We start from the raw sequence: 26,212 nt of genomic DNA on the forward strand, positions 1-26,212 counted from the left end.
AAGACAAGAAAAATACCTTTTTAGTGGAAGGGACATCAGCAATGTCTCATAGTTATATTCTTTAAAATACCATGGCAATACCGAATATACTTCTAAGAATACAGGAGATGGATGGCTGGCTGTAGAAGCTATTTCATACTACTTCTCCACTGAATTGTTTTCAGTCTGAAAGACACTAGATATTTTTTGTTGCCCATAGTTGTAGCTAACTCCCATGTTAACTTTTTCACAATCTCAGTTTTTTCTTTAGTAAAGCTACTGCCAGTATTTGGACTCTGAGTTTTTGTGTTTTAGCACAGTAATTACAAAGATGGATAACTGCTAACAACTGATATCTAATGGCAGCCATCATACATTTTTTTTCAAGTCACTGAATACCAAAACATTATTGTCAACAGTTGAAATACTATACGCACTATAAGGATAAAGATATATGTGTCTATATATATTTATATAGTATTACTGACTGATTTAATTTTACTTCAACCTTTGTATTCACAATACTCAGTGTTTCAGTTTCCTAAACCAATCCATGTGCATTACTAAAATGTTTGTGTGTCAAAGGGAATGTTAACCACCTCTCTAAAGTTGGATTGTGACGAGGTACGATTGATACCCAAAATACTTTGGTTTGTTTACAGCAACAGTGCTAAGTCTCCATTCATGGAAAACGTGACTGTTGGATGATAACGTGAACATTTAACGTTTTGTTTGCAGTTAACACTCGAACAGTATGCTGGTATCTGTGGATTAAATAATACAAACGTAGTGTTGTGGAAAAGTCATAATGGAACACATTGAAATGATTTTTGAAAGAACACCACAAACAGAGTAAAGAGTACAATTGGTATTGTTAAACGTCCATGTGTTAACTTTCTTTATTGTATGCAAACAGGCTTCTGTACATTGTAGATTCCATTTTAAATGACCCATTGAGTACATTGTCACTGTTGTTTTAAGATGTTCACGGGCTACCTTAAAAGTCAGCGCTATAATGAGACGTAAGTGTTCCTAATAGTACAAAAAAAAAAGTTGAGTTTCAAATCTTTAGCAGCACTGATATTTTTATTTTGTTTTCAGTGTTGAAAACATTAAAGAAGAAAAACACATCCTCTCATGAGGAGCCTGAGCCCAGCTGAAGCTGAAATCAGCTGTGTAGCACATGCATCCATCTTTATTACATGAATCTACAGAAACTGAAAAATGAAATGCATCCTCTTTCAGTTTTAAGGTTTTGCACATCAGGACATAATGAAAAAATCTTTAGTCCTTACCAGGTTTTACAATTAGGAAAATAAATACAATTACAATTAAACAGCTTTTAGAACCACCTTTAGCAGCAATAGCTTGAAGTAATTGTTTTCAGTATGACCTCATCAGTTTCTCACGTCGTTGTGGAAGAATTTGACCCATTATTTATGCACCACTGTCTTAAGGTCTCATTTTTTTGATCTGATTGAGGCATGGACTTTTGACTTTTTTTTCTTTCTGTCTTTGAGACATTTTGTCTGCTACTGTGTTTGGGATCATTGTCCAATTTCATGCCCCAGTTTCAGTCAAGCTTTAGCTGTCAGACAGATGGCCTCTGATTTGACTAGAGAAGACTTTGGTATACAGAGGAGCTCAAGGTGTCCAGGTCCTGTGGCTGCAGAACAAGCCCAAATCATCAACCTTCCACCACCGTACTTGACAGCTGGTATGAGGTGTTAGTGCTGATATGCTGTGTTTGGTTTTCTCCGAACGTGCTGCTGTGCATTATGACCAAACATCTCCACTTTGGTCTCATCTGTTCCAGAAGTCTTGTGGTTTGTTCAGATATAACTTTACAAACCTAAGCTGTGCTACCATGTTCTTTATAGAGAGAAGAGGCTTTCTCCTGCAACCCTTCCAAACAAGACATATTTGTTCAGTCTTTTTCTAATTGTACTGTCATGAACTTAAACATTTAACATACTGAGGCCTGCAGAGTCTGAGCTGTAGCTCTGTTTTATTTTATTATTTTTATTTGTTGCAACATTGCACAGTCTAACTTTTGGATTAATGTGCTCTGGGGGGAAGATAACAGTGGTCTTCAATGTTTTTTACTTGTGAATAGTGTAGAGGGATGGACCTTAACTATAAGGTGACCTTATAACCCTTCCCAGATTGATGGGCAGCTTCTCTAAGATCATTGCTGATGTCTTTCCTCCTTGGTATTGCGTTAACACACACCTGAATGCTCCAGATCAGTAAACTGACAAAACTTCTGCTTCTATAGAGGTGCTCACACTTGCCACACTTGGTCAATTAATCAAGTGCATTGACAAGCAGCACCTGGCTGCTACTCATCCTCTTAATTACTATGGAAGCAGTAAGCTGGACTTAGGTTTTCTCCCACTGCTTTTTCATTTTGGCCTAGTCTTTGTTAAATAAAGAATAACACAGCGTTAAATGTCATGTCATGAGGTTGTATTTACCTTATTGTAAGATCTGTTGGGACTAAATCATTTTTTAAAAATATCCTGATATGTAAAATGTTAGAATGGAAAGAGGTGTACTGTCATGTCAAGTGTTTGCCTTAGCTTTCGTGTTCAAACAAGTTATATTAACCAACTTGGAGAAGGTCATGTGTGGCTCTCGGAACTTGTAATGCATAAATGTCACAGTAATTAAAATGAAGTAATTCATACTTAATTAAATTTACCTTTTTTAAAATTGATTTTTTTCCCCCTGTTTTTTCACATTTGATAAAATTTTAGTTTGTATTTTTTTTATCTAGATCTACTCTTTTTTTTAACTGTTTAAACTAACTCAAATCTGCAGCCATCTGTCAGGCACGCAGCAACTGACAGGCTTGTAGTTTACCTAATATCCTGCTGTTATTCACTCTGCTGCCCCATGCTACTCTCTCTGGGAAACATGGCTGCCCCCAGGGCAAGGCCCTTGTCTGTCTGGATTGAAATCCTCTTGTTTAGTCAGATGGACGCTGCAGGGACAACAAGCACATCCTCCTAGTTATATGTTGTCTATTGTACAGCTATATGAGCCCTCCATATTTTGATGAGAATGCTTTTTTTTTTTCAATCCCTACCTTCATCTTATTGTACTTGGATCAAATGTTCTCTGGTGGATATAAGTGGGTTACAGACATTATTTAGGAACTTTGCTTGGTCCAAAAAGGTTTAATTTCCCAAAGTCAGGGGGCAAAAGGCCCTTTTTTGTTAGCAGATTTCTGCTTTTATGTTGTATAATTTGTTGTATGGATTGACTTAGATTTATGAGGACTCCTTTAATATATCAGGTAAATGTAAAGGTCATTGTGGAAACGTGCTTTTTTTCCCCTGATTCCTGAAAAGTTGAGAAAGCAACAGTACTCCTACGTGGTAAAAGGAACACAAATGACACTTTTAAGCAAACTTGAAAATTTACTTGGAATGTATTCCTGCAATACTGTATACTCTATGCTTATTGGATATTAGTGTTATTATGATAGCAGTGATAGCAGTGTTTATTTGACTGTTGATTACTTCCATGGTCAGGGCACAAGGGTCAGTAAAAGCTCTCCGAGTTTCTTTTTATTGCTGTAGTATGTGTAAAGTCTGCCCTGATTTTTAAAACATGTAGAAATTAACTACGTATTGTGATCCACAAAATGTCTGTTTTGAAAGCTTTTAGATATCCTACGGTGTCACAAGAAAACGAGTATCTTAAAGGGATATGCCACCCCCAGGCCAAATTAAGTGTATCCCCGCATTCCCGAGACAAACATAAGTGTGTGGGAGCGTTTTCCTGGCGACCCAGGCATTGTCCGAATATCACAGCACTGACCACTGCTTGGTTGGGCGTAATACATACATGCTAGCGTCGCCAGCGTCGCCACTCGAAATATTTCGCCCAACGTGAACTAATTTACTTGATTTACCTTCTAATTACTGTGTGAGTGGTGTACTTTCACATCGAGTGCAAATGACTGTCTAAATCTACACGGAAGGTTTGGTTTGCTCATGTCGGTTTGGGACTAGTTTCCAGTGCGGAAAACACAGCCGAAGCACACTCCCCGCTACGTCATTTGGAATACCCCCCTTCACGCTGGTTTGTTTGAGGAAGTCGGGGGGGGGATTCCCAAAGACGTAGCGGGGAGTGTGCTTCGGCTGTATTTTCCGCACCTGAAACTAGTTCCCAAACCGACATGAGCAAAACAAGCCTTCTGACGCTAGCATGTATGTATTACGCGCAACCAGCTCTTAATTTGAGGGGGAGCAAGTCGGAGCACGCTCCGGAACCTCTGACGTTGGCTCCGCCAGCTATTTATAGCCGTCATTCGCGATCCGCCACCTCTCTTGACAAACAATATTTATTTTAAAAAAAATAATTAAACAAATAAATTAAAGTTTGTTTAGTGTCAATGTCTGGTTTTGATATCCATCTTGTTGGTGATTTCTGTCATGAAACGAGATACTGAAAATATCTATATTATGGAAAAGGAAGGTGCACACTTCCGTTCTATTGGACAGTTAGCCAGAGAGCTTGTAAAGCGGCGCCGGATTTGATGTGACTATCGTTATTAGGCCTACAATACATGCCCAGATTATTTTCGGTGTGGCTCACAGGGTTGCTTGAAAGCGCCCCCGCATGCTTTTTTTCGCACCGGAGCCACTCATCCTCTGCGCTCCGGGACCTCTCACTTTACAAATTAAGTACTGCGCGCAACCAAGCAGTGGTCAGTGCTGTGAGATTCGGACAATGCCTGGGTCGCCAGGAAAACGCTCCCACACACTTATTTATGTCTCGGGAATGCGGGGATACACTTAATTTGGCCTGGGGGTGGCATATCCCTTTAAAGGTGGGGTATGAGATCTTGGAAAAACGGTTCCTGCAAGTTATATTTTTGAAAATACACAACCTTGCCTCTCCCTTCAGCCCACCCCTCGAAACCACACCTTCAAAACACATGAACGAATCACGAGTCTGTGAACGCGAGGGGTGAGGGGGGCTGACGGTTGATTGGCGTGTCAGAATCCAATAGAAGTAACTCTCATCATTACTTCTATTGGTCAGACATTTCCTCTTGCTACACCCTCTACAATGGACTAAAATATTAATTTTTTTTCCCAAATATTCTATTTTAGTGGGTGCAATGGGGTCGTGAGGAGGTTTTCAGACAATATGATAAAAAATGCTCCAGAAAACATCTCATACCCCACCTTTAAGCTAAAAGTGCTTGTTGAGTGGTTAAACTACTGAAAAACACATTTTTTTCTTCTGATCTGCTCTTAATTCTTATGTATATTTACACAACTTTTCTTGAATAATTTTTGTCTCCAAACAACAAAGATAAACATCTGCAGGGCATAGTATTGTGAAAAAAATCTTGGGAAAGTCTTGGAAAATATCTGTCCATAAGGGATCGGGGACAGAAACATTTGTTGTATTTGCGTGATACTTGAGCCCTGAGACAGCACTGCATTGGAAATCCTAATGCCACCATGATCAATATGTCTACATTTTCTCAGGAGTACCTCGAAAAAACCATTGTCACTATACGCAGTCCACTGCTGCATCCAGAAATGTAACCTGAAAATGTATTACAAAAGGGGTGAGCCATATATTAGCATAAAACCCGCCAAAAAGTCAGTGGACAAGTGTTCTGTGGGCAGATGAGACCACTTTTCAGCTGTATTTTTTTGGGGAAAAAAACTGACGTCTGGTTCAGAATGCTGAAGATGAGACAGACTATCTAGGCTGTTATTAGAGAAGGGTGCAAAATCCAGCATCTGTGAGGGTGTGGGGGTGTTCATGGCATGGACGACTTACTTATATGTGAAGCAGCTGAAATCTTTGTCAAAGATTCTCTTGCAGAAATGCATCAGTTGGTATCTTATGTTCCTGAACAATATAAGTGATGCACATCAAACGGACAGATACAACACACTGGCACAAGACGGGGGGGAGACGCAGACTCTTAGGGATAATAGGGAACAGGCGGAATCATCTCGACCTGAAACGAGAGGAGAGTTAATCTTTCAAAATAATACAGGAAATGACGAGACATGACATGGAGACGAGACAAAAAACCTGCTTGACCTCACGGCGGTGTGACATTTTCCATTGTAAAGGCCAAAAGCCATCACTGATAACTCAAACATAAGTTGGACTCTGGGACACAACTTTTCTAACAAAAGTGCGAAAAAGCTTGTCATCATGTCATCTAAATATTAAGGCAAGGCAAGGCAAGACAAGACAAGGCAAGGTAAGTGTATTTGTATAGCACAATTCAACAACAGATGATTCAAAGTGCTTTACAGATACATTAAAACAGTAGAAATAAAAAGCATGATTTGAATTTTTAACAAAAAAGAAAGAAATAAGAACAATAGATAGAATCAGATAAAGTCAGTTGTTAAAATGTGATTAAGTTTTGAAACTCAATCTTCAGATTTGGAGCTTTATTCAAATGCAGCTGAAAATAGGTGCATCTTCAACCTGGACTTAAACACACTGAGTGTTTCAGCTGATTAAATGTAAGGTTGCTCTGGTAAGAAAGAGTTTTGTCACTCTGGGAATGTAAATGGAAGGTAAAAAGATCCAAACTCTGATGGCCACCTTGTGATAAGAGAAAAACATGGGTCCTGACAGACAGTCCCGATGGGCACCACACTTTGGTCATTTAATGTTTTAGTATTAATATTTGCAGAGATAAACAGTCATTACCTTTCTTACCTTTGACAATGATGAGGTGTTAAATTATACCAAAACAAAGCATTCATTAAGTGAATAGAAATGAAAAGTAGTCAGCATTTAGACCTTGCTATTTACAAAGAGGATGTGAAGAGTTAACAGAAGCAAGGTGTAGAAGAAAATTTGATTTTACAGTCAGAATACCTGCAGACAGCAGAGTTCATTTCATCTCAGGTTATTTCCTCTCAGCTGGTATTTGTTACATTCTCATCAGAGGTTGCCCACCTCAGCTATCTCAAACAAATACCAGAGCTAGATGGTCTGGGTATAAATGCTTTGCTCTCAATGAACCACCCTCAGGGTGTCACTCTGCATACAACCCAGTCCCTGTTCCCTGCCTGGGTGCTAACTGCCTTGCATACTGAATGACGGACTTTGTGGCATGGTAAAAATTTCTTGGAGTTTTTCCTGTGAATGAGCTTACATGCAGTTCCATTATCAAAACATTTGTGGGTACTAACAGTGAATAAGCCAGTAGATCTCATGTATCATTTTTTACTATAATGAGATTTTCAAAAAGGTCAGAGGAGATGGGCGGTATTTGTGTAGGATGCATGTCAAGAATGGGACTGAACAGGCCTTTAGTGGCAGTCACACTAAGCTTTCTGCCGGGCAGCAGGCATTCTTTCTCTGTCCCCTATCCCATGAGCCTTTGCTGCTGGGACAAAGTCCTCTTTGTATGGCCATGGCTCTTGGCTAGAGCACACAGCGCTTTGAAATTGCATTTGAACGATGGGATTTTCATTTCTATCCCTCCTTTTCGTGCTAGCTCTCACCCCTCTTTGCTTTCACACTGCACTGAGTCTCACTCCACCAACTCTCCTCACCCACCCACCTTTCTCTTTTGCAACCTGTCGAGTTGGGCAGTTTCGCATTGATACCAGCATTGTGTTTGTTACTAGCTTGACTTTTTTTCTAGATTGTATGTGCATGCAGAACCTGGAAAATCTTGAGTACAGGTGGAGAATGGTTTAACATGTTCACGGTGAATCGGAAGATAAGGGAGTTTATTTCAAATGGATAATAATGCTAATGATAATATTAAACTATTTTTTTGTCTAGTTTGTGAATATTTTTAATGTCGAGACGTTTGAAGATTAGAAATAGTTTTTAGTTGTAATTAAACATTGTAATAAATAGATTTTTTTAATTAGTCATAGCTGTTATTATATGTTGGATATAGAAGGGATAATTTAATTGATAAAACAGTGCTGTAGAGATAAAATACTTTTTTATCTATGAATATGACTTATGTACTAGCTGTGTGCTACCTGCTGCTTGCTAATGCATAATCTTTGCTGCTTGGTCTCCTACCTACCTTCCAATTTTCTGTTTATCTTTCATTTTATTTCTTTTTTCTTTTATACAAGTCCATCAGTAACAACCTATCGATGCTTCCAAATTACTGGAACTAATCAGTTTATTGTTGATAAAGCAACTTCTTTTTGTTATTTTTTATCTCATTGCTACGTGACTGCACACAGTGGAAACCAGATTTATAGTAACTGGTCACTTAGCTTGAATAAACTAAACTAAATGCCTGTCTTCTCCTGAGAAGACCTCAACACACTTCTGCTAAAGATTTCTTGAAACTAAAACTCAAAGGGTAAAGGTGAATGCTGAGGTAAATGGACTGTGTGGGAATGAGACTGCTTCATCTTTATCTCAGAATTACAGACAAGAGCAGGCTAAGACACAGTGAAATTGCACCAGTAGCATTACCACGAAGCATGAGAAAAATACAACTAATCCACAGGTCGTAGTCCACCTTGGAACTTTCTTGGAGCAAAACCTAATAGTAAATAATCTCCTTGTGTAATGAGAGGAAGAGTAACAGGGAGATCTCTAAAACAGGGTGGATAACTTTCTTTTTTTAACTGTCCCTGTTAACTTATTAACTTTGTAACTTTTTAACTGTAATTTAATTGTAATCCTTTCGTGTTCTATATGTTGCACTTTGAATGACCTAGTTGTAAACATCTTGTTAAATCATTTATTGAGGAAAATACAAACCAGCATTACATAAAGTAACAAAAGTCGGTGAGCCTTTGCTTTGTGTCCTAATATTTTACCTTAAACCATGCTGTTGTGATTCCTAATTATTGACCCATCATTACTGGCCAGCTATCCTTGTGTGCACCCAAATGGGCACAGACCATGACACTATTGCCAGATAAAAGAGATGGGATAAGGTTCCTTTGCTGGTACGCAATATTTTTTCTTTCTGCAACACACAATGCTGTAAATTCGGTCTCAAAAATCCTCAAACTGTTCTTCCAGCACCCTTCTGGTTTATCCACGTGATCTTTACAAACCGTAGGGGGAAACTTTTGTTGGTGTTGCTGTTTAGTGTTCTTGTGATGGTGGATTCATGGACATTTGCCAAAATAAGAGCCCTTTAGTTCCTTCAAAGTTACCTCAAGTTCTTTTGTAACCTCACACCCTATTATGTAACTTGCTTTTGATCTTTGTTGGGTTAAGGCTATGGGCTGCTCCTTGTGAAGGTAACACAAGTCTTTCCTTCATTTGTTAACAACCTGACTCTGGAGTGGTGTCCAAGCACTTGTTCTATGTTTCCCAGCCTGCTGAGTGACAGCATCTGTTATTCTGAGCTACCATGATACACTTCCACATGCTGGAAATATCTGACTCTGATTATAAACACCTGGCTTTACCTAACTTTCAAATTAATCATTGAATTTCACATAATTTTGCTGCTTATAGCTATTTGATTTTTGTAAATTTTCCCTAATGCAGACCTTTTTTTCTCTCCTTTCTCATAGAATATCTTCATCTACTTTTAAGTCACACTTGGAAATTGGTTATTTGTTTGGTAATCTGTGCAGGATTATCAAACAAAGTTAGGTGTTCATAAACCTTCAAGCACAGCTCTGTGCAAAACAGTAGATTCCAACAGTAATCACTGAGATCGTCTTTTCCTGATCTTGTGCCAAATCTTTCCTTTTTCACATGGAAGACCATAACAATTTCATATGTATGGATTGTTTTATTTCACTTATAATTCTTGCTGCGGTTTGCAAGGAACACACTTGAACTGCCCTTTTTTTCTCCTCCACCACATGCACATTTAAGGAATACAGCAGTAGGTGCTCTTTGTGAGCCCTCACCCTAAACTCTGTGCTCTCACCCTGCACTGCTGGCTTTTGTTTTCTATGCAATTTTGACCATATATGTATTTAAAGTTTGTTTTAACTGTTTACTGTAATCAACATAAATCGCTCTGGATATGAGTGTCAGCTGAATTTGTGTAACACACATGTTAATTATTTCTTCTAACATGTTATTAAACAGGTAGCGTGGACTGGTTGCAGCTTATGTGTGTGTGTGTGTGTGTGTGTGTGTGTGAGAAGGTCTGGGTGTGTGCCAGGAGACGGTTTATCCTCCACCTAGTAATCTTACAGTTGCTTGTCTGGCTTGTACCTGTTGTTGTTGTTGTTATTTTTATCACAGAAAACATAATCTGCAAGCTCCCAGCTCGTTTACTATTCGGTCAGATATCTGACTTAATGAATGAATGAATGAATGACTGAGTGTTGGATGATCTGATAAGTGCTGTGTGATATATTTTTAGGTGTGTCTTACAAAGCCAGAATGACTTCCAGGGGTTGAGCCTTACAGCAAATAAGCTGCAACTCTTTACAGCCACATCCAGGCTTGTGTAGTTTACAAACTAAAAACTGTGTACAGTCACATCTACCCACAGACCTGCTTTCATGAAAGAATTACTGGTGGGTTCCTAGTCAGAGTTTAAAAATAGCATGCTCTAATCAATGATCATGTGGTCCATTTACTGTGAAAGCACTCAAAAGTATTATTGTACATCAATTCTGTTGAAATAGTGTTACTCTCTTAATATTCAAATAAGAAGACAAAAGGATAGAAAGGCAAGCCACAGCTAAAGAATAGGCCAGTTTATGAAACATTTCCTAATTGTTAATGAGGGGTTCCAGGGCTGCTTGCCAAGGTAGCAGGGCCAATAGTGAAGGCCTGTTTGAACAGTGAAGGGGAGGCAGAGAGGGAGAATGGGGCAAGCTGTGGGGACGCTGTCACTGAGGGGACCCCTAAACCCCATCAGCCCCCTCCTACCTGGTTCGCCAAGTGCTGGTGGAGGCAGCTGAGAGTGGCTGTCACTTCCACCCAAGACTTTAATGAGGGTCTAGCTGCTGCTGTGGGACTCTGGAGACCTTGAGCTGCGAGCAGAATTTTGTGTGATCAGCAAACCCTGGGTCAGCTGACTTGGAAAGTATCTGGGTGGTCAGTGAGGTTTTAAAGATGTCCAACAACAACAATAATCAAGAAGAAAAGGAAGAGGATATAGAGGAAAAAAGAGAAGAGGTCATGGTTAAGATTCCACCACCTCCACCTCCTCCTGGGGTCACTGGGAAGGGTCCAGCTGAGGACGAAAAGCCTGTGCCTAAACCTTTGCCCAATGGGCATCATTGCCAGCCTGTGAATCGAAGTATTTTTCCTCTTTCCGCAGTCTCACCAGCAGCCGAGAGGATTCGCTTCATCTTAGGGGAGGAAGATGATGGCCCGGCACCCCCACAACTCTTTACTGAGTTGGATGAACTGCTGTCAGTGGATGGACAGGAGATGGAATGGAAAGAGACGGCCAGGTAAGAAACCTCTGCCCCACATGTTAGACTTCCTGTATGTGCCACCTTTTTTCACAAGTTATGTTTAAAAACTTTCTCCATTCACTTGATACGGCCATTCAAATAATGCACTGGAGTCCAGTTTATCTGAGGATGCCAAAAGCCATCACATCAAGTTTTCCTCTTTTTCTTTCTTTTCTTTTTTTTTTCTGAAGTCCTTTTGATACTTTTCAGTTTCAGAGCAAACTTCATTCAGCTGGAGGTTTCACATGTTTCTTTTGTGTGGCCCGCTGGTGGCTTGTGATGGGACAGAGATGGGATGATTATTTATACATCAGTAGCCCTGAATGAGTGGAACTCTCTCAGGGGGAAACTGGATCGCTGGGCTGCTGTTTGAGGCACGAAATGAGTTTGTCATTGTAACCTTTGACCAACTGTACAGCAGATAGAAGTTTTGCTCCACTGTTGGATGAAGGATTTGCACAGGAACTCCAGTAATGAATATTATACTTATCTGTACTTTTTACTTATAGTCAATGAAGTTTTTTAGGATAAGTTCTCTTTTTTTTTATTCTAGCAGAAAAACATTTTTTTTTAAATGATAATGATAATAATCATTTAAGCACCTTCTGTAACTGCCAGAGAGAAAATTGATTTTGAGATGGGAGATGGGAAAGTAAAAAAGTGAAAACATATATAGATAAATAAATAAGGATCCATGGGAGAGGGGTTGGGGGTAAAAAACTGAGGATAAACTCAGAATATGTCCAATGTGTAGCATTTAGGGAAATCTACTGGTAGAGAAGCAGTATTCTAAAGCTGTTTATGTAAATGTGATGATGTTGCTTTTATTACCTTTGAATAAGCAACATTAAACAGTTTGGTTTCAAAGTCGGCCTTTTACACAGTCACAGTAGTTTGGGGAAGTCAGCTAGATGTTGCTACCTTGTACACACTTCATCTTTTTAGGTAGTACATTTGAGGAGTCTCTGACGATGTTTAGCCTCAAAGTCATGAGAATCAATCCCAGATTCTTTTGTGCATTGCTTCCCATTTTAATGTTGGATCACTCCCATCACAACGCATCTCTCCATAAATATTACATTTTTGTTTAGTCTTTCTTTTTTTAAGTGGGGTTGTGTTAAGTAATTGTGAGTAGTCAGTGTCTTACCTGCCATAAACCGCTGTCATAGTGCTCGCGTTTTGGAAAATCATGGAAAACTTGTGATGAGGAAGCAAATTACACTCAAAAATATTTCTGTCGGAACCACTCTCGTCAAAACGAGACGAGAAACGGAGATGAATTTCAGAAGCTTATTCTGAATGCATACAATTGTGTTTGGCGGTATGGCTCTGTTCGGAGGAAGTTCCCGACTTTTCCATGAGCTCCATGGAAGCCAAGACAGGGAACAGCAGCATCCTCAGGTGGAGTGAAGAACGTGTGCAGTATCTTAGCAAGTGGAATGAGCAGGCGTGCTGGGTAGAGCTGTCTGTCTTCCAAGTGCAAACTTAGCCGCCAAAGTGGGCAAATAAAACCCTCTTATAGAAACAGCTGCTCAGAACCAGTTCAGTCTGTCATCCCTTTGACTCAGATGGAGTCAGGAATCAGAAAAACATATAAGTTACAAGTGAAATTCCCAACACTGTATCCTAATTTGAGAAAAAATAAAGCATTGCTGCGTTTACACATATAATTGACAAAGCTATAGATCATTGGGCACATTGGTGCCTGTGCACCTGTGAGAAATGCGTTCATTTTATGCCTTTTAAAGGAGCCTGATGAGAAAACAAAATTAGATTAAAGACAAAATGTTGACCATTTGGATCATTCTTCATACTTTTTAAACTTTTTAAAAGTCTTCCATTGTTACTAAAATACAATATGTTTGTATTACACTTATTCAAGATTACGATATTAAAGGACATTTTTCTTTGTTTTCTTCCCTCCAGGTGGATCAAGTTTGAGGAGAAGGTAGAAAAAGGAGGAGAACGATGGAGTAAACCCCACGTGGCGACACTGTCCCTACATAGTCTCTTTGAACTGCGGACATGCATAGAGAAAGGCACCATCATGCTTGACATGGAAGCTTCCACTCTGCCTCAGGTTGTTGGTAAGCTTGCCTTTTAAACGGTTTATCTATTCATTTTTCATTTGTGATGACAGAAATATTAGAGATTATGTCAAAATATGTGGGTCTAACATTGTTGATGATTGGCAACCGCTACAAAAGTAATATGCTGTATCTGAATTATACCAGTAATTGTCACTGAGGTGTAAAATTTGGAATTGCAAATTGTGCCGTTAAAGGTTCTGTTTGTATGATGAAGTATTTTCAGTTACGTTGACTAAAAATGCTAATAATTGTTGGAGTGAATATGTTCCGGTAGCACTTCACGATAGAGGTTAAAACAAAGAGGTTTTTCTTTTTGAAATGAACAAAATATTGATCTTACAATGTTGGCATCAAGCAAAATCTATCTTGATTATTAAATCAAGAGTTTATTGGCTTACGGATATTTGCTTTAATCATTCAGTTAGTCTTCCTTTCACATCCCTCCATCCCTCCATTGTTGTTGCTGACTGTAAAGGTCAGTGTGTTCCTGATTGTGCAGCAAGACCCTGTCTGTCAGTGTGATTTGAATCGCTCTCTGATGGGCAGTATTTGCACAGTGGCGTGGAGATTTGTAGATTGATAGACCACACAGGATGTGTTTTTTTTTCTGCCCTTTTTGTTTTAAGAATTGCTTCAGGCTAGAGCTGAGGTCTTTGCTTCGTCGAACTTTACATTACATTACTCTGAGCTCAAATAGCAGTTAACAAATGGTCTCACAAAAATGTCATAAACTGATGACGGTCAAACCTCTCCAGTTGCTCTGAGACGATTATGTCTCTCTGCCTTCCGATGTCATGCCACCGCCCATCGTTTCTGTCTGCATGAAGGAGCAGGAGGAAGAGCTACCACTTGGATAGATTAATGTGAAGTAATTGACTGTGCTGCATAGACTGCACAAGCTGAGAGGAACTGGGCCTCTTGCTTTGAGGCCTGCCGACTTGACTGATGGACCATTAACAGTACTAACCCTCTGCAGGAAGAGAATCTCCCCGAGGCTGCTCTCTGTCAGCATTCAGGCGTCTGACCTTCTTTTTGAAAATAGCATAGACGTTTAGATTGAGCCATTTTATGATAACATAAAGACTTTTCTACAGGAGAATAACAGTCTCTTATTAAATCTTTGCAATTGTGAAGAAAAGTAGAAATGATATTTTCTAAGACAAGCACAGGTAATTTAGGCAAAATGTGCACATTTCTGTAAAAAAGAAAACTTTGTGCATTAAATGTGAAAATGTATCTAGTGATGCATGGTGACACTAAGGCTGTGTTATTTTTGTTTACATCTCTATCAACTTTGGAATTTTAAATACTTATTTTTGTTGGGTCTTAATTAGCTGTTCGTCTGTCAGAGCAGGACGTTATTTACCCCATAAGAATAAAAACAAAAAGAAAAGAAAGTTTCTTCGTTGTATCATTCTGATGTCTTCCTTTTCTGCATCTGCAGAGATGATCACCGACAACCAGATTGATATCGGCCAGCTGAAAGCAGAGTTGAAGGAGAAGGTGATGTACACGTTGCTACGGAAACATCGCCACCAGACCAAGAAGTCCAACCTGCGCTCTCTGGCTGACATTGGAAAAACGGTCTCCAGTGCAAGTAGGCTGTTTTCCAACCAGGAAAACGGTAATACTGGTGCCAGTTTGTTGCAGTCTTTTCAAATTGTTATGAAAAAAAAAATCCAAAAGGGAAAGATACATCTCAAAATTTAGTTTGGACATTTTCTTTAGTTACTGTGGTTTCACAGTGTGTGAAAAGGGACACACTGCCGCCCTCCTCTGCATGAACCCACTAATATGGAACTAAATAGTACCAGATGCAGGAAAACATTTGTTATGGGTGAAGTCTGTGATTGTGCTAACACAATAACTTTGCAGATTAATTCAATCATTCAGTTCATGAAACTAACTGTTATAGATTTGTTTTTCTAATTTATCACAAACCTTTGATATCAACTCTAACACTTTACAAGGAACCCTGACTTGTAAGACTTCTAGGCCTTAATGTGCTTCAAATACCTTTTCCTACTTGAATACAGTTAAAAACTTATTTTGATTATTTCGAAATACTCAAGGTTTCTCACATATTTTGAACTACTGACCCTGCCTTTAATTCACATGCACAGTACATTCTGGGTCGATGATATTCTAATCCCCAGTTGAAAAGCAACAAATGAAGTAAAGAAAGTTTTCACAGGTGTGGATAACAGAGAGAACAAAGACGGCTCCTTCAGACCTGCTGATGTGTTCTCGTTACATCTTCCCTGATTCATTTGATACCCTTGTCAATTAGAGCTAAGGGGAAAAAGCTTTTAGTCGGCCCAACTTAATTTCTCAGTGCTGCCAGGTGATAGTAGGGGTCTTTTCTTTTTGCTAAACGCAAACCGCTCCAATGTTTTAAATGCTGTCTTCCACCCATGTCCAAATTGGGCCAAACGGAAGTCATATTTGTTGCACGGGAAGATTCAGACGGCAGGTCGTTCCAGCCAGCTGATGTCACAACTACATATGATACGTAAACCACAATGGCAGGCATCCACATAGCCAACGCCAATGTTAATCTGATAAGCCATACAAGTCGTATTTGTTGGGTTTCCAATTGTCCAATGTTATGAATGTAGGCAACAGTAGTAACTTCATTCACAGGCTCATGACACAATTTATCAGAGGCTAAATGTATCAGCACTTGTAAGTCTTCTGAAAACAGTCTAAGGACATGGGTAATGATAAAGCTGAGAGTATTTTGATTGTAAAGGATGACCGATTCTTGATAATCTTAGGATTTACCATTCATATTTCCAGTAAAGCCTGACTTAATGAATTTTAACTCGGGTCAAACTTGTCAAATACACATTTTATTTAGAGTGTAATGTAACACCTCTTCATCATATAGGATGGGCTGTCACTTTGTTTCTCTGAAAATTTAGTTTCAAGAAGATCTTCAGAATATAAAAACCTTTAGTTGATATAATTTTTCTGAAGTAATCATTTTTTTCATCTGTAACATGAGGAAAGTGACAGGCCAACCACCTAACCTAATGTCTGACATTAATAACATGTTTGCTTTGGTTGTATCATATTGAGTAAGTGGATGTGTCATTGTGTTGACTGTGTAATTAATGTGCAACCAACCATGGAGCTTTGGAAAGTGGAGTTATTTACTACCTGCTGTCAGATTTAAGAAATATTTTCGTGCTCAAAAAGAAAATGGGCCCCCTCTGTTTTCAAAACTGACAAACAGGATTTAACTTCATTAAAAGGTGAATCTTTTAAAGATAAAGACCATCACTGATAATCTGTTAATTGATTGCAACTCTGCAAGGATAAAGTGCATCCTTGTTAGAATATGTTTAAACCAGGGCTGTCCAATGGCCCATGGTATCCTTATCTAATTACACCACTCTTCTTCCCTCACTTTTGCCCTGCGCAGCCTGTAACGCAATGATAAAGCCTACTTTTCAAATCTTTTAACAGCCTTGATTTAATTCACTTAACAACTCTTTTGCTTTGTCCAACTGTGCTTGGCTCTCCCTTCATCTCTCCTTTTCGTGTCTCTTTCTTCCTCCTCGCTTGCCTGGATTGGGTTTGATAACCTGCTGCTGCTACTAAAAGCCCGCAGTCCTCTTGAGAACTCTGTGACTTGCCTGTCAGGTCACATCTCAATGGAGGATTTGCAGAGCCAAAGGAGTACCAGTATGGACTGGCTTAGTAAGTTCTTAGTAAGAACGTAGACCCAGTCTACGTTCGCATTGCAGGCAACTGATCAGTATCGATGTGCACGGTGGGAAAATTCGGACACAGCTTTTCATTCTTCTGTCACATGTGACATCAGAACTGACAGAAGTTGCAGCTGCAGTTTGAACGTAGTTACGAGCAACTTGAAATCTTAGTCAGACCTTACATAATCAGTAGATTTTTTTTAATGACCTTAACAGGCTTCAACACTATAATTTCACTTTTTAGAAATAAAACATTAATAGTCAGTTTTAGATAGTTTTTCATATTTCCTTTAGTCCTCAGTAGTTATTAGATTAGACACATCAGAGGTAATGATTTTCATTATGTGGCTATCTGTAAAAATAAAAGTATTGTACCGGCTGCATCATACTGACATGCATGTTATTACCCACAAAGCTGAGGGGGCAGATGTATGAAAGGCTACAGTGGCACCAGATTTTCGTCCCTGGAAACCCTATCTGATCTCTGGGAGCTCCGCAGCTGCAGTAAGGTCACATTGTGCTGTCAGATCGCTCATGGGTCGACGAGCTGAAACAGAAAGTCAGCAGAGCATCAATCCGAGTCCGATGTTCACTTGATTCAGATGACGAGGCACTTAGTGGGAGAGTTTGATGGGAAAGACAGGACTTGTAAGATTTTTCTCACCTGTGAAGGACTGATTGAGTGGGGGATCCACTGTTGGTATTCGAGCTGAAACCTTGGGAAAGATTTAAGAAGAATATTTGTTTCAAAGTGATATTTGATTGGTTTCATTTCAGTCAGCTGATCTTTAAATTTAAATTCTAATAGAAGAGCTCACGTTGTATTTAAGAGACGGCTAAGTAAATTGCTAAAGCCAAGTCTTTGAGTGTATTTTGGTATTTTATTACACTTAAATATTGAACCTTCTCTGGTGAATAGTTTGTTATAAATGTGTTAAATCAAGATGAGTTGCGCATACGTTTTCAGGCAGATGTTGTCAACCTAGTAATCAGCCAGTTAGTATCCTATAAAAATGTATCAGTCAGCTGTGAGGGCTTGCTGGAGAAGTGATAGTTTTTATGAGTTTGTCCACTGGTGTGCTCCAGACTGTACATCTGATGACAGTAATAAGAAGCTGAAATTTCTTGGCGACGCATTTGGAGCAAACTGCCTGGGCCACTGTCTTTTCCTGGGTCTTCTCTTTCATCCGCTTTTCTGCTCAGTTCTTGCATCGTGATGAAGGTGTCGTTGTCTAACTGCTGTGTGTTGCTGTGTCATATCAGATAGTCCCACCAAAACTCATCGCAACTTGGCGTCAAGCAGCCTGAACGACATCTCTGACAAACCAGAAAAGGACCAGGTGAGTGACCCTTAAAGACTATAAACATTCTGACTTGTGAAACAACAAATAGGCCGAGACTGGAATCAGTGTTTGTGACCGAAGTGTCACAAACCAGCAGAAAGAAATGGGATTTCCATCCAATAAAGCCAAACATGAACTACCACTATCACCTAAAGAGAAGAAAACAAGATTACAGCGGGCTAAAAGAAAGCAGTCATGGACAGATACTGCTGGAACTTTAGTTTGGTGTAGCTCAGTGGAAACACAAAACTGACTGCCTGAAGAAAACAAATTTCCACAATGATTAACGATATAGGGTTGATATCCGGTAAAGCAAAGAGAGTTCAAAGACATACTTACTCAATCACACACTTAGCCAGGGCTCTCAAGTTTTCAAGTTTGCTTGGAGTGAGATTCGGGCGGGGCAGGGGCCGGGCCGTGTGCGCGGGGGGGTTTCTTTCGTTTTTTTGGGGGGGGGGGCTGGTCCCTTGCAGTATTCCATCACCATAAATTAGCTAAAGAACAATTGTTTTATTTATACCAAAATCACAAAATCACAAATCTTCACTTTTACACTAAATTCTGCTATATTTTAAAATAAATTGTTTTAGGTATGCAAAGTCTTAACAAACAAATGTTTTTTATGAGTGTTGTTGTAAGTGTTTATGGCAGATTTTGATGCTTGATGACTGATATTGGGGGCTCCCATTTAAAGCACTGTGGCTCAATGTCAGCCATTTTCACAGTCATGATGGATGACAGAGTTCCATTCAGAGCCAACGTGTTCCTGGTCTTGGTTTTATTGAGCCCCACCATGGAAAAAACCCTCTCTGCATCAGCATTTCAGTGTGGCAGAACTAATACCAGTTTGGCAATTGTAGATAGCCTTATTGGGAATCTGTTCATACCAGTCACCTTTGAAAAAAATGAACCACGGAAGCCTAATTACACTCCTACATATTTTTCATTTTTCATTAAGTTGCTCATGTCAAAGGGTGTGTGCTGAATATTTAGACCTACTACTCCAACGAACACTTTAATCGGCAGGTATTGGTCTTTTACAAGGAGTAGGAAAACTATAGTAACTAACAAAAGATTAAAATAAATGAAGATATGACCTGCTGATGATCCTGACGGTTCTCTTCCACCTCCAGCTCGTCTACAACTTCTGCACGCATTCAGAGCATAAAGGTTATGTCCGCTGTGCATTCATGGGACGCGTGCTTGCAGCTGAAAGCTATTTTACACCCGGCAACAAGAAATTCTGTTTTCTGATTGGCTGAGAAATTCTATTTTGTGATTTTCCGATGGGTTGCTAAATCAAGACGGCTGTACCAGAGAGCTATAGTTCTGAGCTGTACGAGCGCACCTGCCATTGACTCGTTTATAGTGTAGGCCATTATAATTTCTGTGCGACGAAGTTGATCATTTCTCAGCGTGAGAAATGGTATGTGTGGCGTGTGAGCGTGTGAACTTGTTGAAATGCGTGTGTCTCACGCTCATTGCGTGAGACTTGAGAGCCCTGCACTTAGCTAAAAGATCTGGATCTTGGTTTATGAAAAAAAAGCTTTCATCCTGCAAAGCCCATCAATAGCTATATGAGAAAGTTGAGAGTGGATTGATGTACAATATTGTTTTTAAACCAGGCTTGTCGGTAACTTCCAACCTAACTGATGAGTAATAAAGTTAATAATAATTAAACTAATGATGATAAAGCTTACCCCATGGCTTTTTTTTTTTGAAGCCCATGTAATTGTAGTCAGTCAAACAGCACCAAAGAGAAAAATACAAATTAATCAATCAATCAATAACAGGAAATCTAATTAAGAATAATATTCTGGCCCAGATGCATATAACATATTTGTTCAGGTCTGGTTAGTGAATTTTCAGATACTGACTGGGGTTGCATAAAAAAAGTTATTCTAACTGATCTTAAATCGTGTGACGCATTAGAGAAAAAAAATCCATAGACTGGTATTGTGCTTACTTGATAAGATAGAAGTGACAGAACTGGTGGGGGGTAGCCTGATATAGCTTAATCTGCTGCAGAGCAGAGGAAACCGGTCAGAGCACAGATTACATTGTCTAAAGTGCATTCTTCCAACAAAAGCTGTGACAAATGCATCCATTTAAAAATGTCCTCTGCTGCAGTGAATTTCCACCACAGCTTTACAGTTCACTTTGTCTCACATTATCTCGGAGCGGCTTCCCTTTTTTCCTTCGCGGTGTCTATCAATGAACTCCCAACATTTGCGACATGTTACTTATCTTTTCCGTCCTGGTATTTATATGGCTCACACTGTCTTATCGATTCTACTAATATGCTTCAAATACAGAAAAACAGAGGATCAACTGCAAGTGAAGATGTCAAAATTACAGCAGCTTTGGCAATATTTGTCATTCCTGTCAAGTAAAGATCAATTCACAGTGAATTCTCATTTCACCTTAAGGTCAGAGTGGATTTACGACTTTAGAAGACTATTAAAAGCAAAACAAATCGATTGAAGAAAGCTGCTGTTCTATCCTACCATTGTACATGCAGAGAAATCACCAAGAAGGAATCTAATCTAATAGTTCGATTACCACAGCTCACAACAGCCATTTGTTCAAATGTTCCTCATCCCAGAGCAGACTTCTGGGAGAACAAAATTAGGTCAAAGCAGCCCAGGGACAGAATATGATAAAGATAACTGGACAGGAAACACATCTCCTAAACTAAAGCTCTTCCACACCCACTCAGCTCATAAGTGCCCTTTCCGAAGTTTCCACAAGCGGGGATCATTTCCATACCGTACTGATAACTTGGAGATAAGGTGAAGACGCAAACAAGAGCTTTGATTCACTTGTAGTCATGTTGCTGTGAAATCTGTTGATGAATTTAACAATCCCAATGGACTGCTGGCCTAAATATTATCTGCAAAAATCAGATAATTGTGGGGACATATTTCGGATTTTCCATTCTTAAGTGACCGTGTGTTTTCTCCATGTTGCAGGGCAGAGGTTTAATCTGAATTACAAACATACAAATAATGTGTCTGACAGTTGCAGCAAGCCATGCAGATAGTCTTGGCTGTGCTTGTTTGGGCATGAGGATGTCAACGTGAGACTTTCAGTGGTGTACAAAAGATGGCAACATGCTGCAGTAGGACTACTAACAAGAAACACACATTTGAAAATAATGATCTTGTCCACAAAGCTTTTTAAAAAATTTTTTTGGTGATGTTGCTGAATGGATTATTAGAGACAAAAAAACAAACCTCACTCATGTAAAGCCCATTGGAATGTTTATATTAAATGTACTTGTGCTCCTTGCCAGCAGAGAACATATTTAAGTACAGTGACTTCCAAAAGTATTCAGCACCCCTAAGTGAATACACTGTGGAACCGCCTTATGCTACAATTACAGCTTCAAGTGTTTTGGGGTATGTCTCTACCAGCTTTGCACATCTGGAGACAGAAATTTTTGCCCATTCTTCTATGCAAAACGGCTCAAGCTCTGTCAAGGAGACAAGATGTGGAAAAGTTCAAGGGGTATGAATACTTTTGCAATCCATTGTATACGAGCATGTGGTTTACGAGGGCAGCAGGGTTTGGATTAGCAGTCATCGGACACAGGTCAGGTAGTGCAGTTTTCAGGTTTAACCTCTAAACTCAATCATTTACAGACAAACTCCTGGCCTACATAGCTGAACAGCCTCTGATTAGATCGTACCACTGGAGGTTAGTGTGGGATTTCAGCACTGAGAGGTTGAAGGTGTCATTTTATGACGTGGATATTGTGGGAAGATGAGTGGCTTTGTGGAGTTATTTTGGTTTTGTTTCTCCTGATTGTAGTGCGTTCTTATATTCTCTTCCCCATTCTGTTCATACCTAAGATTAAAAAAAAGATTATTCTGGTTACTATTTTACCGCTCTTATATGTTTTTTTTTAAACTTTTAGTGAAGCAGACCATAACAGGATCTCTCTAATAAATATATATATATATATATATATATATATATATATATATAGGAAAACAGGAAATAGATGCAGCTTTTTATTAAAACATGTACAAAAATAAATGTAAATACAGAGTTTAGATATTTTTAAATGAACAGTAGATCAACTGAAGGCCCAGATGCATCTCTCAGGTCCTGTTTCAGCTTTTTGATGGATGTTCTCCTCTTTATAAACGACATCCCTTTCAGATACTATTCATCTGCTGTAGGCCTGACTCTTTATCTTTGTCCTCTACTTGTCCAGTTTCCTCAAATGTTTAGAAACGCAGCCATAAAGATGCTACGGGACAAGCAGACTAATTTATAGGAAATCAAATGAATGATGTCACAGTATAGACCCTCCAGAAAAACGCGGGCATAAATCCTTGATTACGCGGGCTAAAATCCTTGATCTTGCGGGCTAAAATCTTGGAGTTTGCGATTGAATATGCGGGATTTTATGCCATGAAATTGCGAGAAGTTGCGGAACTTGCGAATTATGCAAAAAGTTGTGAATTATGCAAAGTTGCAAAATATGCTGCTACTGAATGAAAAAGAGTCATTTTAAAGACCTCCTATAATAAACAAGCATACTGGAACCAAGTTACTTCACAGAAGGTTTTTTTTATTTTATTTTAACAAAAGCAGTTTCACAATACACGCGCGCGCGCGCGCGCACACACACACACACTTCTCGGTCTCATTCTGTTTCATTTATTCTTTATTTGGCCAATTTCAAGCTTGTACGCTACTCACCTCGTTTCTTTTAGCCCTCGCAATGGTTTTGGAGGGTGATGCTTCGGTGAACGTCAGCTGTCTGGCTTTGGCTTTCCTTTTCGCAGCCGCAGAAAGCATTTTGAAATGTTTCGCGCTGGTAAAGTGGCACGTCACGATTTTCTTTTCTTTTATGCTCCAACACACAGTTTCACGGGGTGCAGAATAGTTTCCCCCCGCGTTTTTCTGGAGGGCCTAAATAAAGATAATAAGAAGGTTTTAAGGAGTACCTCTTGTGCTCCAAATGACCTGATTGTCCTCGGGAGGTAGAGTCTGCTCAGACGTTTCCTGCAAAGTGCATCAGTATTGCGTATCAACTCCAGTTTAGAGTTCAGGGGAATACACGTAGTCTTGAAATGATTTCTTGTCTGACTGATTAGCCATCATGGCACACCATGTCCTGATTGTTTAACTTGGAAGTGTTACAGATTGCTGTTAGAATTTTTTAAAAGAAAAAAAAGTTGAGCAGTTCCACAGAACATGGTCAGTTCAGTCGTCAGTTTGTTTTTTTAGCTGTTACCACCGATGGTAGGTACAGATTGTTCAAAAAGTGATGGATGGTCTTCCTAGAGGATTAGCTTTGGATCTGGATTTTTTTGGACTCAAGCTTGAGCGTTGTTTCTTTGGATCATTTCGAATTGTAGATGTAGTGTTGAAACAAAAAGGGTTCCATCACACTTTAAAGATTCTTCTCAGAAAGTCCAAGAAGAAAAGGAGAGAAAAAGAGCGCAGTTCATCAAAGACACGATTGTAGATCTTGAATGTCCTCTGTATGTGAAGTGTTGAACTTTTAAAGCTCAGCAGGTATCTGACCTCCACGTTAATGCTTCCACCATCACCACAGCAGTGAGAAATGCAGGCCTCATATTACTGCTGCAGATACAAAGGAGCTTCTCGGTTTGGTATTTAAACTGAATGGGTTTGTCCTGTTTGATATAGGTTTTTAATAGAGTGTGGACTTTTCTAGGTGACACGCTGGTGTGAATGTAACATTTGGAGGCTCCTCTTTTTCTTCTTTTTTGTACTTTTAGCTGAGGAACAAGTTCATGAAAAAGTTGCCAAGAGACGCGGAAGCCTCCAACGTGCTGGTGGGGGAGGTGGACTTCCTGGACACACCCTTTGTGGCGTTTGTTCGTCTGCAGCAAGCTGTGATGCTGGGAGCCCTGACAGAGGTTCCTGTTCCCACAAGGTGACTGACTATCAAGTTTGGACTCCAGGCGTTCATAAGAGGGAGCGAAATTTAATATAGAAAGATGCATCGGTGCAGAATTTTAGTCCTGTAGTCAAAACGGTGTGTCTCTGTTTGGATGCAATCTGTTTCTTGATTTATAAACAAGTTTGATTAGGTGGTTTTCACTCATGTGTATAGATAAAATTTTACAGCCTCTTAACCTCAACCAAAACTTCCCACAATCCAACCTGAGCAGCATGTCTATTGTATTATAATTAATACATTTATTGAGTCTGATATTGTTTAATCTTGCAGGTTTTTATTCATCTTGCTTGGACCCAAAGGCAAAGCCAACTCGTACCATGAGATTGGCCGAGCGATCGCCACACTGATGTCAGATGAGGTCAGACTGCCACTGTAATACTGACATGAAGTTCTGGTACACACATCAAAATCTACAAAGTTGAAACGCTGATCTGTAAATCATATCATCCTACATGTAACTGGACATGAAACTAAGTAATTTTATTGTTATTTTAACCTTTTCTAAACCGCTCAGGGCTAATTTTTTTTCTCCTCCTTTTCATAATGTAGCAAATAGTTCCATTAAGTAAAACATCTGGACTGCAGGCAGGCCAGTTTAGTATCCAGACTTTTTCTCCTTAAAGCCTCGCTAATGTAAAATGTGCAGAACGGTGTTTTAACTTGTCTTGCTGACATAAAAAAGATGGTCTCTGGAAGGAATAAATGTTCTGTTGATGAAATCCCCAAATTCTATGCAGTTTCACTTTAAGAAAACTTATTCCTCTACTATTGAACCACATTGCTAGGTCAATAGTCTATTACAGAGCCCTGAACTTCTCCACATTTTTTATTTCTGAAAGAATAAATTGTGAATAAAAAATAATTCACTCAAACACCTGGTGAAGACTCCTGGACCCAGAGCAGTATTTGAGTTGATTAATTTGATAAAAGGAGTTCCTCTCCAGAGTTTTTGGGTTGATTAGATGGGATTAGTTGTGCATATCTAGTGTATGTGTGATGTCACTCTTTCCCTCTTCAGTAATCCTCAGATCTGATATTACAGTTCACTGCCTGGGCGCACCGCATGCTTTCAGGTGACACAAAAATGTCACCTCTAATGCCTCGTCCGTCTCTGTCTGTGCAGGTCTTTCATGACATTGCATATAAGGCGAAGGACAGACAGGACCTGCTGGCTGGTATTGATGAGTTCCTGGATGAGGTGATTGTGCTTCCTCCTGGAGAGTGGGACCCAACCATCAGGATAGAGCCTCCCAAATCACTTCCATCCTCTGACAAAAGGTCTATAACAATGTGAACAAATGCATTTTCTGTTGCGTTTTCATTGCCAGGCTCTAGGGCTTATATTAAAGAGAAAGCTCCTTGTTATATCACAACATAAATTGGTGGGTCCAGCATGCCACGTATTTGTTAAAGGGGAACTCCGGTATTTTCAACATTAAGCCTCTTTTCTGAGACGTCTGCAATGTTTTAGAACCCCCCTCACCGCTTTTTTGATGTTTACTGCTGTCTCCAGTATTTGCCTTATTTTGATTCATCTCAACCTGCTTCAGAACGGCAAGTCATGCGCATGTCTAGAAAGGTCCGTAAAAGCACCATAAACGTCCGTTTTCAAAATAATCAACTCACCGGAGTGGTTACTGGTGTGCACTGGTAATCCATATCAAATTTTACATTTTGTACTGGATGTTCGTTGATATTACTCGGCCACCGCTAAGAAAATAGTGCGAGCATGAACGAGCTGCCAAATAAAACACGACAG

The 26,212-nt window shown here is 39.5% G+C and overlaps 1 protein-coding gene across 3 annotated transcripts in view; it reads left to right on the forward strand.

The window, feature by feature from the left end:
* The window catches only part of slc4a4a (solute carrier family 4 member 4a), a 57,269-nt gene that overhangs the window by 13,028 nt on the left and 18,029 nt on the right, over window positions 1-26,212 (forward strand). The window contains exons 5-12 of one of the 3 annotated variants that reach the window (XM_075467287.1): window positions 11,219-11,354; window positions 13,284-13,444; window positions 14,892-15,071; window positions 17,057-17,152; window positions 18,427-18,503; window positions 24,269-24,426; window positions 24,724-24,811; window positions 25,577-25,731. In XM_075467287.1, the coding sequence (XP_075323402.1) occupies window positions 11,219-11,354; window positions 13,284-13,444; window positions 14,892-15,071; window positions 17,057-17,152; window positions 18,427-18,503; window positions 24,269-24,426; window positions 24,724-24,811; window positions 25,577-25,731 (1,051 nt within the window). The remainder of the gene's footprint in view (window positions 1-11,218; window positions 11,355-13,283; window positions 13,445-14,891; window positions 15,072-17,056; window positions 17,153-18,426; window positions 18,504-24,268; window positions 24,427-24,723; window positions 24,812-25,576; window positions 25,732-26,212) is intronic. The other 2 variants (XM_075467285.1, XM_075467286.1) reach the window with 2 other exon arrangements.

This window comes from Odontesthes bonariensis, chromosome 6 (assembly GCF_027942865.1).
Source record: "Odontesthes bonariensis isolate fOdoBon6 chromosome 6, fOdoBon6.hap1, whole genome shotgun sequence".
NCBI classification, from domain to species: Eukaryota; Metazoa; Chordata; class Actinopteri; order Atheriniformes; family Atherinopsidae; genus Odontesthes; species Odontesthes bonariensis.